Source organism: Pelodiscus sinensis, chromosome 12 (genome assembly GCF_049634645.1).
Source record: "Pelodiscus sinensis isolate JC-2024 chromosome 12, ASM4963464v1, whole genome shotgun sequence".
Taxonomy (NCBI): Eukaryota; Metazoa; Chordata; order Testudines; family Trionychidae; genus Pelodiscus; species Pelodiscus sinensis.
In genome coordinates this window covers 46,960,647-46,973,963 of record NC_134722.1, presented here as the reverse complement: position 1 = coordinate 46,973,963, position 13,317 = coordinate 46,960,647, and the positions used below count along the sequence as shown (strand labels likewise).

Sequence of the window (13,317 nt, the reverse complement as noted above, 5' to 3'; positions counted from 1 at the left end):
CCCTTCTCCCCATCAAGCAGACCGACTCCCCCAGCAGCAGTCGGGATCCAGTTTTGTCCAGGGCTCCGGCTTCCACACAGTCTAGTCATGCAGGGGTTAAAACCCTAGCAGCTTTGGTCCTGAACTGCTAAGTTCCAGAAAGCTTTTCTCCAGCTCCTTAGGCTATGTCTACACTCCCGGCTTCTTGTGCCAGAAATATGCAAATGAGGCTAAGCGTGGAATACCACTGTGCCTCATTTGCATACCTAATGAGCTGCCTTTTTTTTTTTTTTTTTTGCAGAAGAGGCTCTTGCACCAGGAGGAGCTGTCTACATGGCCCCCTTCCTGCGCAACAAAACCCCTCTTGCGTAATGCCGTGACACCGATTACTTTTCAGGAAGAATGGCATTGCGCAAGAGGGTTTCTGTTGCACAAGGGGCAGTGTAGACAGCTCCTTCTGGCTGCGAGTGTAGACACAGCCTCATTGTGCAGTGAAAATTGTGCAGTCATAACCAAAGATTTCACTCCAAGCAAAACCCAGTCCTTTTCACGATGCAGATTTACGGGCCTACCACCACCTGCCTCTTCTTGAGCTTTTGTAGGTTTCAAAGCAAGCAAACACATCTCAAGGTCTATTTATGCCTCTGTAGTGGGATACTTTTGGAAGTGCAAAACTTTATACTTTGGGGACACGGCAAGGTTTTTGCGCAAAAACCCACAGAGTATTCACACCTCAAATACGCTTTTGTGCAAGAAAATCATCATGAGTAAAACGGCAGAACAGAGGGCTTTTTTCGCCGTAGGTAAACCTCCTTTTACGAGGCATAACTCCCTTTTGCACAAGAGTCCTTGTGCAAAAAGGCAAGTGTGGATGCTCCAGAGGGGTTTCTTGTGCAAGGAACCCCAATGGGAAAAAGCACAAGTCCATGCAGTGTGAACGCTCTTTTGTGCAAAAGCACATGGCTTTTGCGATGGGCTTTTGAGGTGTGGACGCGCTCTTGCGCAGGAGTGTAGACGTAGCCTGGATGATCAGGAAAAAGCTGCGGAAACGTGAGGCCAGCACGTCCATCCGTGTGACTTTGTGAACATCTCCCGATTCTTGGGAGTAAAATGCTGCAGCTGGTCCTTTTCTGTCTGCCTATATCAAGGCCCCATGTTCCTGCTGCTGTAGTTTGTGTTAGCCTAACCTGCTGCCATCTGCTGTGTTTAGCAAAGGCAGCTGAGGGTCATGCCAGTCCCTCCCCTCGGCTGAATACATTTGCAAACAAAGCACAAGTTTGGAGAAACTCAGCAAAGAAGTTGGCTCATATCGCTCTGGTAAGGGAACTCCACTAGCAGGAAAGCTACCAGCTGAACGTGCCCACTTGGGCGGGATTTGAACAGGAGAGGCCCAGAGCCTGGAAAAGATACCCGCATAGGCACGCTCTCCCTTCCGAAAGGGAAAGACCCATTGGAGAGTCCCCCACGAAGGAAGGAACGGTGGATAAAAGGATCGGAGGGCAACAGCCAGGAAGAGATTAAGGGACAGACTGTGCAAACGCCATGGGGGGGAGGGGAGAGAGAAACCAGGCCAGGCAGACGGGCAAAGGCAGGTGGGGGTTATTGTAGGGACCGGAGCCGTGGGAACAGCCTGTAACTCCAAGGCGGGCCAACTGGCTGGAAGGGGAGCATAACCCAGGTGTTCCCGGCTGCTGGGGGCTTTCGATCCGCTGGCCCGTAGGGAAGCGGGGGGGGGGGGCGGAGGCCCCGGCCAGGCCATGCAGCCCCAGGCAGTGGAAAGTCACCGCGCGGGCTCTGGGTGCGTTGGGTGACGGCGGCCAGCTGTGAGCCAGAGGTTTCCATGCGCAGTATTTTAATCCCAAAGCCTTTCTGATTCATCGAGCCGCGAGAGCCCCCGCCCCGCGAGGCTGCCCCGGAGCAGCTGGACCGCTCTGCCGGCCTGCCCCTGGCTGATTGCCGTTGTGTTAAGCGCTGACCCCTGCCCGCGACCTCACTCCCCGCAGCCTGCACATGGCAGAGGTTTGCGCTGCGAGGGAGGCCGGGGGGCAGCTGGCTCTGTGCACGGCTGCAGGGGTCCCAGGGTCCTCCCGCTTGCAGGGCCTACGCAGCGTCGCCGGTTCGGGGCCTGTGTCTCGGTCGGGAAGGGCAGCCGAGCGGAGGTTGGGTTTAGTGGCCACACGCTGGCCAAGCCTCCTAGAGCTGCAAGCAACCCTGGCAGGCCGCTGGGGTCTTGCCAGGCAGGGATCCCGCCCCTGCAGCTGGCTGGGCGTGCGTTGGAGCCATGGCAGGGTCGAGGACACAGCTGTCCCCTGCCCTATCACTTAGGCCCGGGTGCCCAGCTCTAGCGCGCAGGGGGGTGAAAAATCCGCACCTCGGAGCAGCTGCTAAGACCTAATCCCCAGCGTGGGGATTGCTAGAGATGTCAAATCCTGCTTAATTGGGTAACCTGTTAAACCGGGGGTGGGCACTCATTTTTGAAGGGGGGAGGCACTTACATGTCAGAAGTGGGTGTGGGCGGGGCCTGGCGCAGAAGGGGCGGGGTCAGGAGATGTGGTTGCTCCCCCACCCACAGACTCTGACTGGCCTCGGGGTGGGGGAGGAAAGTCGTCCCCGCCCCGCCGGGTCATGCAGCGCCTAGAGACCCGCCAGCTGGTTTGAACAGCCAGTGGTTCCCTCTAAGCCCTGCACGCCCCGGGCGGGGGACGAGACTTTGCGCATTCCCCCAGCTCCAGGTTTCGATTGGCCGGGGGGAGGGGCGTGGCGGGGCAGCCACGGGCCAGATCTGGCGTGTGGACACGGACTTGCCCACCCCTGAGTTAACCGTTAAAGTTTAACTGGTTAGCTGATTAAACGGGGGGGAGCTGCGTCCAGGCTGGGGCACCCCACCCCCACAGCCGGGGGCTGCTCCAGCCGGGCTGGCATGCCCCTGCTGGTTAACCATTAACACCCCTAGTGTAGACACCACTAGGCTGACGGCAAGTGTGCGTGAGACGCGGCTTCCAGAGCACGTAGCCAGCAGCAATCTTGGCCCCCTCGCGCTAGTGGCGGATCAGGCAGGTCTAAACCAGCTCACCAGCAAGGCAGGGTACCCAGGAGTCCTGGGCCCCCTCCCTGCATTGTAGCCACGAGCTCCCACCCCGTCTCCCGGCAGCTCCCCCTGGAGTCCCTGCCCCCACCCGGGGGCGAGAACAGAGGCAGGGCCGGCCGCTCGGTTTTCTCCAAAAGTCATTTATTGAACTTTCTTAATGTTATTCCAAAAAAAGATTCAAATCGTAGATTAAAAAGAAAAAAAAAAACAAAAAAAAACCGGGTGTAAAATCGGAACTGAAGGAAACGTCGGACCCTGGCCTGGCTCCGGGACACCCCGTCAACAGCCCGGGGGGGCTCCCTGAACAACCAGGCTCCAAGGCGCTGCCGGAGACATGCACGCACTGCCCCCTGCTGGCCCTCACCCGCCCTGCATGGGGCACTAGCCAGGGCCCTGGCTGCTAGACCAGTGCCACTGTGGGACTAACAGATCTCTCCACCCACCCCCGGCACTGGGGAGTCAGCCTCCGACCGGGCCCGCCCCCAAGTGCCCACCTAAGCGGGGAGGGCGCGAGGGCTGAGAGCAGGGGGCGGTGACTCAGGGACGGGCGCCGAGAGGCCGCTGCTGAAAAGAAGCCGAGTGAGCAGGGAGTGATTATTCGGGGCTCTACAGAGCTGGCGTTAGTGGGCGCGACGGGCGGGTCTGCCTTGACACCCCACACACTTATTGGCTGGCAGACTTGCCCGGCCCGGGCTCGGAGCACAAGCCGCACGGGGTTAGTAACAGCTAGCGCGTGGGGCGGGCTCCCCGGGCGCCGTCAGGGCAGGCTGGGGGACACCAGCCCCTGCAGCATGATCATGAGGCGGCGGGCCGGCTTGCTCAGGCTGTTCTGGGGCTCCGCCTGCAGGAACTGGAAGAGCTTCTGCCGCACCTGGTTCATGACGGAGCCCATGTGGTCGCGGGTGATGGGGTCGCTGTGGTCCAGGTGCATCACGGCCTCCTCCAGGTAACTGAGGGGACAAAGGAAGGTTACGACCCCCGCGCCGCCCCTGCCCCGGCCCGGGGAGCCAGCTCCCGATTGGCTCCTCAGCAGGGACGGGGCAGCCTGGCGGCTCAGGCTCTCAGGCTGGACCGCCGGGGTCCCTCAGGTGCCGGCTGCTCTACAAAGCACAGGAGGGATTTCGTGGCGGTTTTCCCGGGAGATTTATCATGACCTCAAGCACCGCGCCGGGAGCGATGGGCGACGGCAGATAGCCCCGCTGCCTTGTTCTGGTTCACGCGCCCGGACCCAGACAGCAACGTCCTGCGGCCTCCAAAAGAGCCAGCTAGGGGAACTGAAGGCAAGTCCCTGTCAAGGCCGAGGGAGGTTGCCTTTCCAGGCATTTCGGCTGCCCTCAAGCCCTTTCCTTTCACAGGCCGCGTGCTCGGCATTCTTGGGACCCGCTCCCGGATCGCTGCCGTCCTCGTCGAGAGCTGCATCTCCCGCCCTGCCTCGCGGCGGCGAGGGAAGCCAGGGCGCTGCGCAGCCGAGGGGGCTGCAGGCAGGCGGGCGCGTCCGTTCCCACCCCGCTTCAGGCTACGCGGGACGCCGACGGACATCGGTGCTACACGACGGCTTCACCGCGGAACGCCCGCCGCCCCGAGCACGTCCCCCAGGCACTGGACGGGGCCCGCGTGAAGGCACAGTAGCAGCCCCGGCCAGCTGCCCTGGCGGTCCTGTTCATTAGTGGATTCAGTGCCAGGGACACCCCACAGTCCACGGATGCGCCCGAACGGCTGCCTTGCAGTGCCCAGGTGACGGCACAGACACCCCGGCGGCACCTGGCCCAACTCAGCAGCCCCTGGCACCCGCGGGTGCTCCCTTGGCGGGGGCAGGAGCTCCGGCGCGACACTCACTTCAGTTTCAGCTCCGTGTGGGTGCCCAGGTCGGAGGAGAGCTGCTGGATGAGCGAGAGGAGGACGGGCTGGGACAGCGGGCAGGGGTGCTGGCCGAAGACCTGCTGGGGGTCCACCGTCTCACAGACGTACAGCACCAGGTTCAGGTCCGCGGCGGTGAGCGCCTAGGAGACACGTGGCTTTGGGGAGGCCTGGGGGCGGAGGGACACGGGCGCAGCCCAGGGCCAGCTCGGCTCCCTCCGCCCCAGAGCTGGGCGTCTCGCTGGGTTCCTCGTGGCAAGGGCCACCGGGCGGGGAGCTTGCCTGGTGCCCGCCTGCCCCATCCGTGCCCCAGGCCCTGTGCCCCCAGAACCGCCCTGCATCTGCTCAGCACTGGACGGAGAAACCAGAGCGACGGGGCCTGGCACTGGCAGGAGGGAACAGGTGAGGTGTCTACCCCCTGCAGGGGGTGCTGCAGGCCTGTCCTGTCACCGCCCCCTGTTGGCTCCGCGGCAGAGTCAGCGACCTGCCTTTCCAGACGGCAATTACTGTCATGCCCAGCACCACCAGGGCTCTAGCACTTCCCTGCCCCCGCGCTGCAGCACCAGAGCGGCCGCCCCCCTGCCCCGCCCCGGGGACCCGCGGCAAAGGCCAGCTGCTGAGACCAGGGGGCAGAGCCAGGGGACGCTCCTGGGGCCTCACGCCCACGCACGTACCTGCTGGAAGGCCTGGTTGAGGCGGCCCTGCTGCAGCAGCTGGAGGACGTGGGCCTGCTGCGCCTGGTAGTCCAGGTGGGCGGCGGGGATGGGCGTGCCGGCTGCCGAGCGCATGGCCTGCACGATGCTGGAGGTGACGGCCGCTTGCTGCTCCTTCATGGCCAGGCTCACCTCGCCCTTGATGACCCGCTGCACCTGGGCCAGCATCGAGTCCTGCATGCTGGGAAGAGAACCGGACGGAGCTGCTCTCACTTGCCCGGGCCGAGCCAGGCCTCCGGCTATCAGCCCCGGCGCTTCCGGGCACACGGGCCCCCAGGCAGACGCTGGCCCTGGACCAAATCGGTGCCGGGCCCTGGGAACGCGGCAGAGCCCTCCCGGGCAGGTCCCGTCCAGTGCTGAGCCATTCCCAGGGCCCGGTTCTCCTCCGGGCGCTTGGTGTCTGAAGGTAGCTGGTGCAGGGCCGGAGAAACCCCAACTCTGCACGCTCAGCGGGGCGAGTGCCCAACGCTCCATGCACCGGGGGCCGCCCGCGAGATGCAGGGGAGCCGTGTCCCTGCTCACCCTCCCCGTGGACAGGCGACCGAGCCGTGGAGTGGGCGCTCTCGGAGGGGCGGGCCCGTCTGCCCTAGCTCCTGACGGGCACAAAGGGCGAATCTCTGGCCAGCTGCAGCCACGTCCGACCGGCGGCCGCCCCGCTGCACGCCCAGCCCAGCCCAGCCCAGCCCAGCCCAGGCCCCCGCTTACTTGCCCACGAGGACGTGCAGCTGGTGCTGCACCTCGGTGTGCACGCTGGCCGTGATGGTGGAGGCCAGCTGGTCCGTGCTGTTCTGGAAGGCGCTGATCAGCTGCCGGAGCTGGCTCAGCAGGGAGTCGCGGGCCTCCTGGTCTCGCGCCTTCTTGTTCTTCAAGTGAGCCTCCAGCTGCTGGATATCTGCAAGAGCCGGGGAGCCTCAGGGGCAGCGCTCCTGCCGGCAGCCCCCGCACCCGGGGCCCAGCGATGGGGGGGGGGGGCTTGCGAGCTGGAGCCTCCTGCCCTGCCGTGTGTCTGGCAGATGAGCAAACTCAAGGGGCGTTGCTGGGCTGCGCCGTCGGGGCAGGGGCAAAGGGCACTGGGAACACGTCCTAGGCCGGGGCCAGGAGGGAGAGGCTCTTTGGGGGACGGACACACACAGGGAGAGCCCCCGGGCAGCGTCCAGGGCTGGCCACTCATGGACACAGGGTGGAGATGGCCCTGCCCTGCTGCTGCAGTGGGGCTGCGCCACCGGCAGAACTAGCGCCGGGCCCACGGTCACAGCCCAGGAGCACCCACAATCTAACCCGAGCTCTTCACCCCTCCCCCAACTCTGCCTCAGTTTCCCCTGCCAGGATGCAGCGGGAGGGAGCAAGGCCGGGCAGGTGTGGACGGGACTCACATTCCTGCGTCCCCTGCTTGAAGGTGTCGTTGATCTGCTGGAACATGGACTGGCAGCTCTTCTCAAAGGCGGGCAGCACGACGCTCTGGAAGGCATCCCGGTAGGCCGACTGGATGGGCGCCTGCAGGGCATCCGCGGCCGCCCTCGCCATGGCGTCCGTCAGGTTCTGGCGAGAGCCCGCGGTCAGCACTTCCCCTCTGCGTGCCGGGGGCGGAGTCACGGCCCCTAGCCCCGCCCATTTGCCAGGCGGAAGCAGCGGATCCCCGGCCATCGGCCCCGGGGGCGAACGCGACGCACTGGTGGGGCAAGGTGAGGCCCCTCCCCCTTAACCCATTAGCTCCCGCTGAGCAGGAAGCCAGGGAGGCCGGAGGGGAAGGAGCCGGGGCCCAGCCCCCGCCCGCGTTCCGAGTCACGGGGCTCCGGGTGCGCGCTATTCCTGGTCAGCGAGAGCGGACGGAGCAGCTCCCCCGGCTAGATCTGAGCGACGGGGCGGAGGGGGCAGGGAGACACCCCACGCCTTTCTCCCCTGCGGCTCGCTGGCGCCCTGCTCGGCCCAGAGGCAGCCGGGGGGGCCAGCAAAGAGGCCGCCCGTCTCCGGTACCCCCAGGCTTGGGGGTGAAATGCAGGAGCGGGATTTGCCGACCTGGGGGCGACTCGCTGGGGCTCTTCTGGACTCGGCGTGCCAGGGGCCTGGTTTCAGCTCCCCGCAGAGGCGACGGCCCTGCCGAGCGTTCGGACACGCCGGGACCGAACACGCCTCCCCCCGGCCAGAAACGGGGCTAGTGAGGGCGCAGGCCGAGGCAGGGCGTCCCAGACTAGGCAGAGCGAGCGGGAGAGACCGGCAGGAGCCGGGCTGCGCAACCCTCCCGCCACGGGGACTCGGCTGGCCCCCCCCACGCGGGCGGGGCGGGCGGGGCAGTACCTTGGATTTCACTAGCTTGGTGACGCTCTCCTTCAGCGTCCCCTCCACGGCCGTGAGCTTGGCGGCGATCGTGTTGCTGAGCTGGGCCGTAACCGGGTCCAGGCTCTTGGAAATGCCTGGCACGACACACGGGGGGAGGTGACGCGGCTTCTCGGGGTACTCGGGCTTTTTCTTCATGGCCTGGGGGCGGCTTGCCTGGGTCTGGCCCCTGAGGCTTGGGGATCCCGCGCTGGTGCTCCAGCTCCCCATCCCACCCGGCTGGAGCACCCCAAATCTCCCCGCCCGGGCCCTGCTAGGCGCTGGCGTGAGGGGAACGTGGGGGGCGTTTCTCCTTTTCTCAGCACCCGGGGGCAGCCGTGGCACAAGACCCCTCTAGAGCCCGTCACGGCCCCTCCGCACGCCGCACCCCGGCAGGCAGCTTCCCCGCGCCCAGGCCGCACACGGCACCCGGCAGCAGCACGTACATGGCGGCACCGTCTTCTTCAGCTCCTCGCGCACCGTCCTCTCCAGGCGGGTGCAGGCGGCCGCGGAGAGCTGCTGCGACAGGTGCTCCTGGAGCTGCCCGTGGCGCTGCTGCCCTTCGGTCAGCGCCCGGTCCAGCCTCCGCTCTGGCGCCACACGCTAAGGAGCAACGGCCGGCGGCGGAGCCCCTCCCACCCCCGCCCAGGACGGGCCTCACCAGACGGCTCCCGCCCAGCCGGCTTCCGAGGCACTGGCCGGCTCCGGGACGTGGAGAACTACCGTGCCGGCTGCTCGCCACAGGGGACCAAGAGCAGCGACTAGAGCCAGGCACCGTGCAGGCTGGCCCTCAGCACCCCCCCGCTATCCCTGGCCTGGGACCCCCCACTGCAGCCCCCCTGCCACCCCGGCCGTGGAGCAGCGAGTCGGGGGCAGCGGTGGGAGCAGGCCGCTGGGGCCGAGGGGAGAAGGCCGGCCCCGGGGCGGGCTTGCCCGGAAGGATACGCTCCTGCTCCTGCTGCGAATCGATGACTCGCTCCATGTGGCCCATGAGGGAGCTCTGCACGGCGTCCAGGTGGTCCGTGAGCCTCTGCATGAGCTCCAGCTGGTTCTGCCTCAGCTCCGTCAGCTCCCTCTGCTGGCTCCGCAGCAGGGACATCAGCTCCTCCTGGCACGCGGCCGGCCCCTGCGCGCACAGGGCAGGCACATGGGACGGCCGACCCCTACCCCTGCCATGAGACGGGGGGCAGCAGAGGTCGAGCCCCCTGCTTGGGAACCCAGGGCCAGCTCGCCTCGTAACCAGGGCTCCTAGGCCACGTGGAAGCCAAGCAGCTGAGTCCCCCCTGCCCTGCAACAGGCTGGGCCTTCCCCCCGGAGACAGCAACACACCCCGGGTCCCCTCCTGGCAACTCCCCGATCTAAGAGTTTGGGGTGACCGGGAGTGGACCCTGCCCCCCTCCCAGGCAAACTCCAAATCTTCTGCTCCCCAAAGCCAGGGCCTGGTCCCCTCCCGCTGGAGCCGGGCAGCTGCCCACAGCCGAGGAAAGCAGAGCCCCTTGCCAGGGAGAGGGGGACTAAACGCCCAGTTAACCGGCGCTGCTCGGTCCCTCATGGGGCCAGGGCCGGCCCGCAACATTCTGGCACCCAAGGCGGGGCGCTCAAATGACGCCCCCCTGCCCCCTCGCGTGGGCCAAAAGGTCTCAATTCTGCCTCCTTCCTGCTCTGCTCCCTACGCATGCACCAGCAGCAGACAATTGTCTACACTCTGGGTCCTAGGGGCGCCCCCAGTCTGGCACCTGAGGCGGCCGCCTCAGTGCGCCTCAAGGTAAGGCCGGCCCTGCGTGATCCCCAGCCATCCCCTGCAGCAGCAGGAGCGCTCAGAGGGTCACGCCCACAGGCCCCGGGCTCTGCCACGGCCCCGGGAGGGGCGAGGCTGCCAGCCCTGTGGCTGATACGCACGCAGGGGATGGAGCGTGTGGTCCCGACGGCCGCGCTCCCACTAACCTGGTGATCGCACGATCTCGGGGACTGGGTCGTGTCCCTGGAAGTAAAAGAAGAGTTGCCCTAAGCGTGAGACTTGCACTCAGCCCGGGAGCAGAGACTTTTCACCACCACTGACTGAGCTGGGGGGGGGAGGGGGGGTCTTCTATTCCCCTGAACCCTCCCTCCATCCCTGCACTTGTCCCCTTCCAGTTGAGACCCCCAGGAGGGTGCCGGGGTCCCGTGGAACCCGGACTGCAGCAATGCCAACCCCAGGGAGACTGACAGGACCCCCCCACGGCACCTCAAGAGGGGCTGGATCGATGGCCTGAGGGCTGGTGAGCTCCCCGGAGGGTCAAGCCGACCAAGGCAGCCTCGGCTGTCTGGCCTGGAGTGAATCCGGGGCGATTCTGTCTCCCCAGAGGTCGCCTGCCCAAGCACGTAGAGGGCAGTTTTCTTGGCTGTTTGTAAAGGAGAGTCAAGGGCACGTTTTGAAGTTCGGAGGGAGACAGCGCGTGTCAGGCTGCTCTGCTGTCAGACACGGCGACACAGAAAACACGGTGAAGCGGGAGACCCCAAGCCTGCAGGGAGCCAAACCTGACAGGAGGGAGGCGTGCAGCAGTGCAGGCCCAGGGAACCGTTTTGGATCGGGAACGGGAGGGGGGTGCTGAGCCACAGAAAAATCAGTCAGAGGCTGCACACAAGTGAAAAGCGCCTTCCCGGAGGGGGGGTGGAGAGGGGGGCAGACGGCTCTGTCATGGAGCAGCACGGGAGTACTTAAGAACGGCCGTACGGGGTCAGACCAAAGGTCCTTCTAGCCCAGTATCTTGTCTGCCGACAGTGGCCAGCACAGGTGCCCCAGAGAGGCTAGACCGAAGACAACGATCAAGCGATTTGTCTCCTGCCATCCCTCTCCAGCCTCTGACAAACAGAGGCCAAGGACACCATTTTATCTCCTGGCTAGTAGCCTTTTATGGACCTAACCTCCATGAATTTATCCAGCTTCTCTTTAAACTCTGTTCTAGTCCTAGCCTTCACAGCCTCCTCTGGCGAGGAGTTCCACAGGTTGACTACACGCTGTGTGAAGAACTTTTGCTTATTAGTTTTAAACCTGCTCCCCATTAACTTCATTTGGTGTCCTCTAGTTCTTCTATTATGGGAACTAATAAATAACTTTTCTTTATCAGCCCTCTCCACACCACTCATGATTTGATATACCTCTATCATATCCCCCCTCAGTCTCCTCTTTTCTAAACTGAAAAGTCCCAGTCGCTTTAACCTCTCCTCATATGGGACCCGTTCCAAACCCCTCATCATTTTAGTTGCCCTTTTCTGAACCCTTTCCAAGGCCAAAATATCTTTTTTGTGGTGAGGAGACCACATCTGTACACAGTATTCAAGATGTGGACGTACCATAGTTTTATACAGGGGCAGTAAGATATTCTGGGTCTTATTTTCTACCCTTTTCTTAATAATTCCTAGCATCCTATTTGCCTTTTTGGCCGCCACTGCACAGTGTGGAAGTGGAAGTTTTCAGAGAACTGTCCACGATAACGCCAAGATCTCTTTCCTCATTTGTCGTAGCCAAATTAGCCCCCATCACACTAGATGTATAGTAAAAACAAGCCCCCCTGTCTCATCAGAAGGAGCCTGCCCCCCGCCCCAAGTTCTTCCAAAGCCCCATTTACAACTGGTCCCTTGTGGCCGTGCAGCCCCGTCGCCCAGTGGCCCGCCCCGGGAGCTCAGCCTACCCGTCCTCTCTCTTGCCCTTCCGTTTGAGCTTGGGGGACGCCCGGGGGGACACCTTGGCTTTCCAGTCCTTCACCGGCAGCCTCTGCGCAGACGCTTTGGCACCGAACCCGCCCGCTGCCGAAGCCAAACTCGCAACTTCGTCATCGTGGTCGCTGCGGGGGAAGAGCAGGGGGAGGTGGGATGGGAAATCCCAGAGACACTGGAGGTCGACTCACCGGTTAAGTGACTACATGGGATCCAGTGACCGGTTCACCTGGCACATCACTACAGCCACCCTGCCCTACAGCCGGCCAATCCGCAGGCAGCTGCAGGGCCTGGCATGAAGTGCTCCACTTTGATCCAAGCAACGAAAGTGCTCAGCTCGAGATGAAGCACTGCATGATGGGACCTGTAGTCTCTGCCCCAGGCTGTGCAGATCTCCTGGACCGCTCCCTAGGGGGAATTCGCCGAGTCGGGGGACAGAGCCCAGCCACGCCACCCCTCTCCCGCTGAGGCCCAAGATGCCGGAACCCGGCGAGAACCACACGGGTGTCCGGGCAGTAACTCAACTCCCCACCGACAGCGGCCGACCCTGCCAGGCCTCGGGCTGCTGTTCTCCCATTGACGGCCGTGGAAATTCAGCAAGGAGGACAGGCCCTGGTGGGGAGGGCAGCTCTCCAGGGTAACTCCTGAGCAACCCTGCTTTAAATCCAAGGGCTGGGCTGCACTGGACGGGCCCGCCAGACAGTCACGCACGGCCCGTGGTCCCCTGAGCAGCCTGCGAGCGCCGGGACCCTGCGAGCCGCCCAAGCTGTCAGGACAGGGCCGCCTCCCTCGTGCGCGCAGCGTGACCGGCGTCCCGGCTGACCTACCTTTGCTCTGCGCTGGCGTCCTGGCTGTCGTGCTGCAGCACGTGGTAGCTGTGCCTGTGATAGGCCGCGCCCTTGTGCTTCTCGTCAACGTCGTCCCTGGGGCTGGGGACAAGGCCCACGCCAGCATGACGCCCTCTCCCGGCCTGGTTCTGCTGCCCGTGCGGGGGCGGGCTCCGAGCCCTGAGCCCACATTGCCGGGGCTCCCCAGAAGCAGCAGGGTCAGGCGGCCGGGACCTGGCCTTACGGGCGTGAGGGGGGGTGTGTGTTTGGCTATGATCACACGGGCCTGTCGGGGAGGGAGCGGATCTGGCCGGGCCGTTTCTAACCCCCCGCGTACAGGAAGCAGTGGGCAGGAGCCCCACGCTGCCCTCCCCCAGACGCCGGCGGCGCCCGAGGACAGACAGCACCGCCCAGCCTGCCCGGGAGAGTATTTCAGAGCCCCGGGCACAGGGCGGCAGCAAAAGAGCCCCCCAGGCTGGATCCAGCCCTCCATGATGCTCTGGGCCGCCAATGTCCTGCAGCCGCCTGGTGGGACTCCCTGCCAGCTGCTCCCCACACGCTGCTAGGGCCAGTGTGCCTGCACCGTGTGGGAGGGTCTCTGCACACTGCCCCGCCTCCAGCACGCTCCTGGCAGCTCCCATTGGCTGGAAACCGGCCAATGGGAGCTGCCTGGGCTGTGCTAGCGGTGCAGCATGTGGAGACCCCCTTCAGAGCATGGCAGAGACACGCACATGCTGGCCCCGGCAGCCGGCTGCTTTAATCAGCGTGTGGGAGCACAGCAGGCAGGGGGCCTGCCCCAGGGTCCTGCTGGGCTGCTGGCCAGAAGGTGCCTAGCTAAGTGCCC

At 64.4% G+C, this 13,317-nt stretch overlaps 1 protein-coding gene across 2 annotated transcripts in view; it reads right to left on the bottom strand.

The window, feature by feature from the left end:
- Positions 1 to 3,196: 3,196 nt before the first annotated feature.
- The window catches only part of EDC4 (enhancer of mRNA decapping 4), a 43,079-nt gene continuing 32,958 nt past the window's right edge, over positions 3,197 to 13,317 (bottom strand). The window contains exons 19-29 of one of the 2 annotated variants that reach the window (XM_075940519.1): positions 12,474 to 12,575; positions 11,622 to 11,774; positions 9,895 to 9,931; positions 8,896 to 9,076; positions 8,397 to 8,540; positions 7,933 to 8,048; positions 7,011 to 7,176; positions 6,343 to 6,529; positions 5,599 to 5,818; positions 4,904 to 5,067; positions 3,197 to 4,017 (exon numbers count right to left, since the gene is read on the bottom strand). In XM_075940519.1, coding sequence (XP_075796634.1) covers positions 3,825 to 4,017; positions 4,904 to 5,067; positions 5,599 to 5,818; positions 6,343 to 6,529; positions 7,011 to 7,176; positions 7,933 to 8,048; positions 8,397 to 8,540; positions 8,896 to 9,076; positions 9,895 to 9,931; positions 11,622 to 11,774; positions 12,474 to 12,575 — 1,663 coding nt within the window. In that variant the 3' untranslated portion in view covers positions 3,197 to 3,824. The remainder of the gene's footprint in view (positions 4,018 to 4,903; positions 5,068 to 5,598; positions 5,819 to 6,342; positions 6,530 to 7,010; positions 7,177 to 7,932; positions 8,049 to 8,396; positions 8,541 to 8,895; positions 9,077 to 9,894; positions 9,932 to 11,621; positions 11,775 to 12,473; positions 12,576 to 13,317) is intronic. The other variant, XM_075940520.1, reaches the window with a different exon arrangement.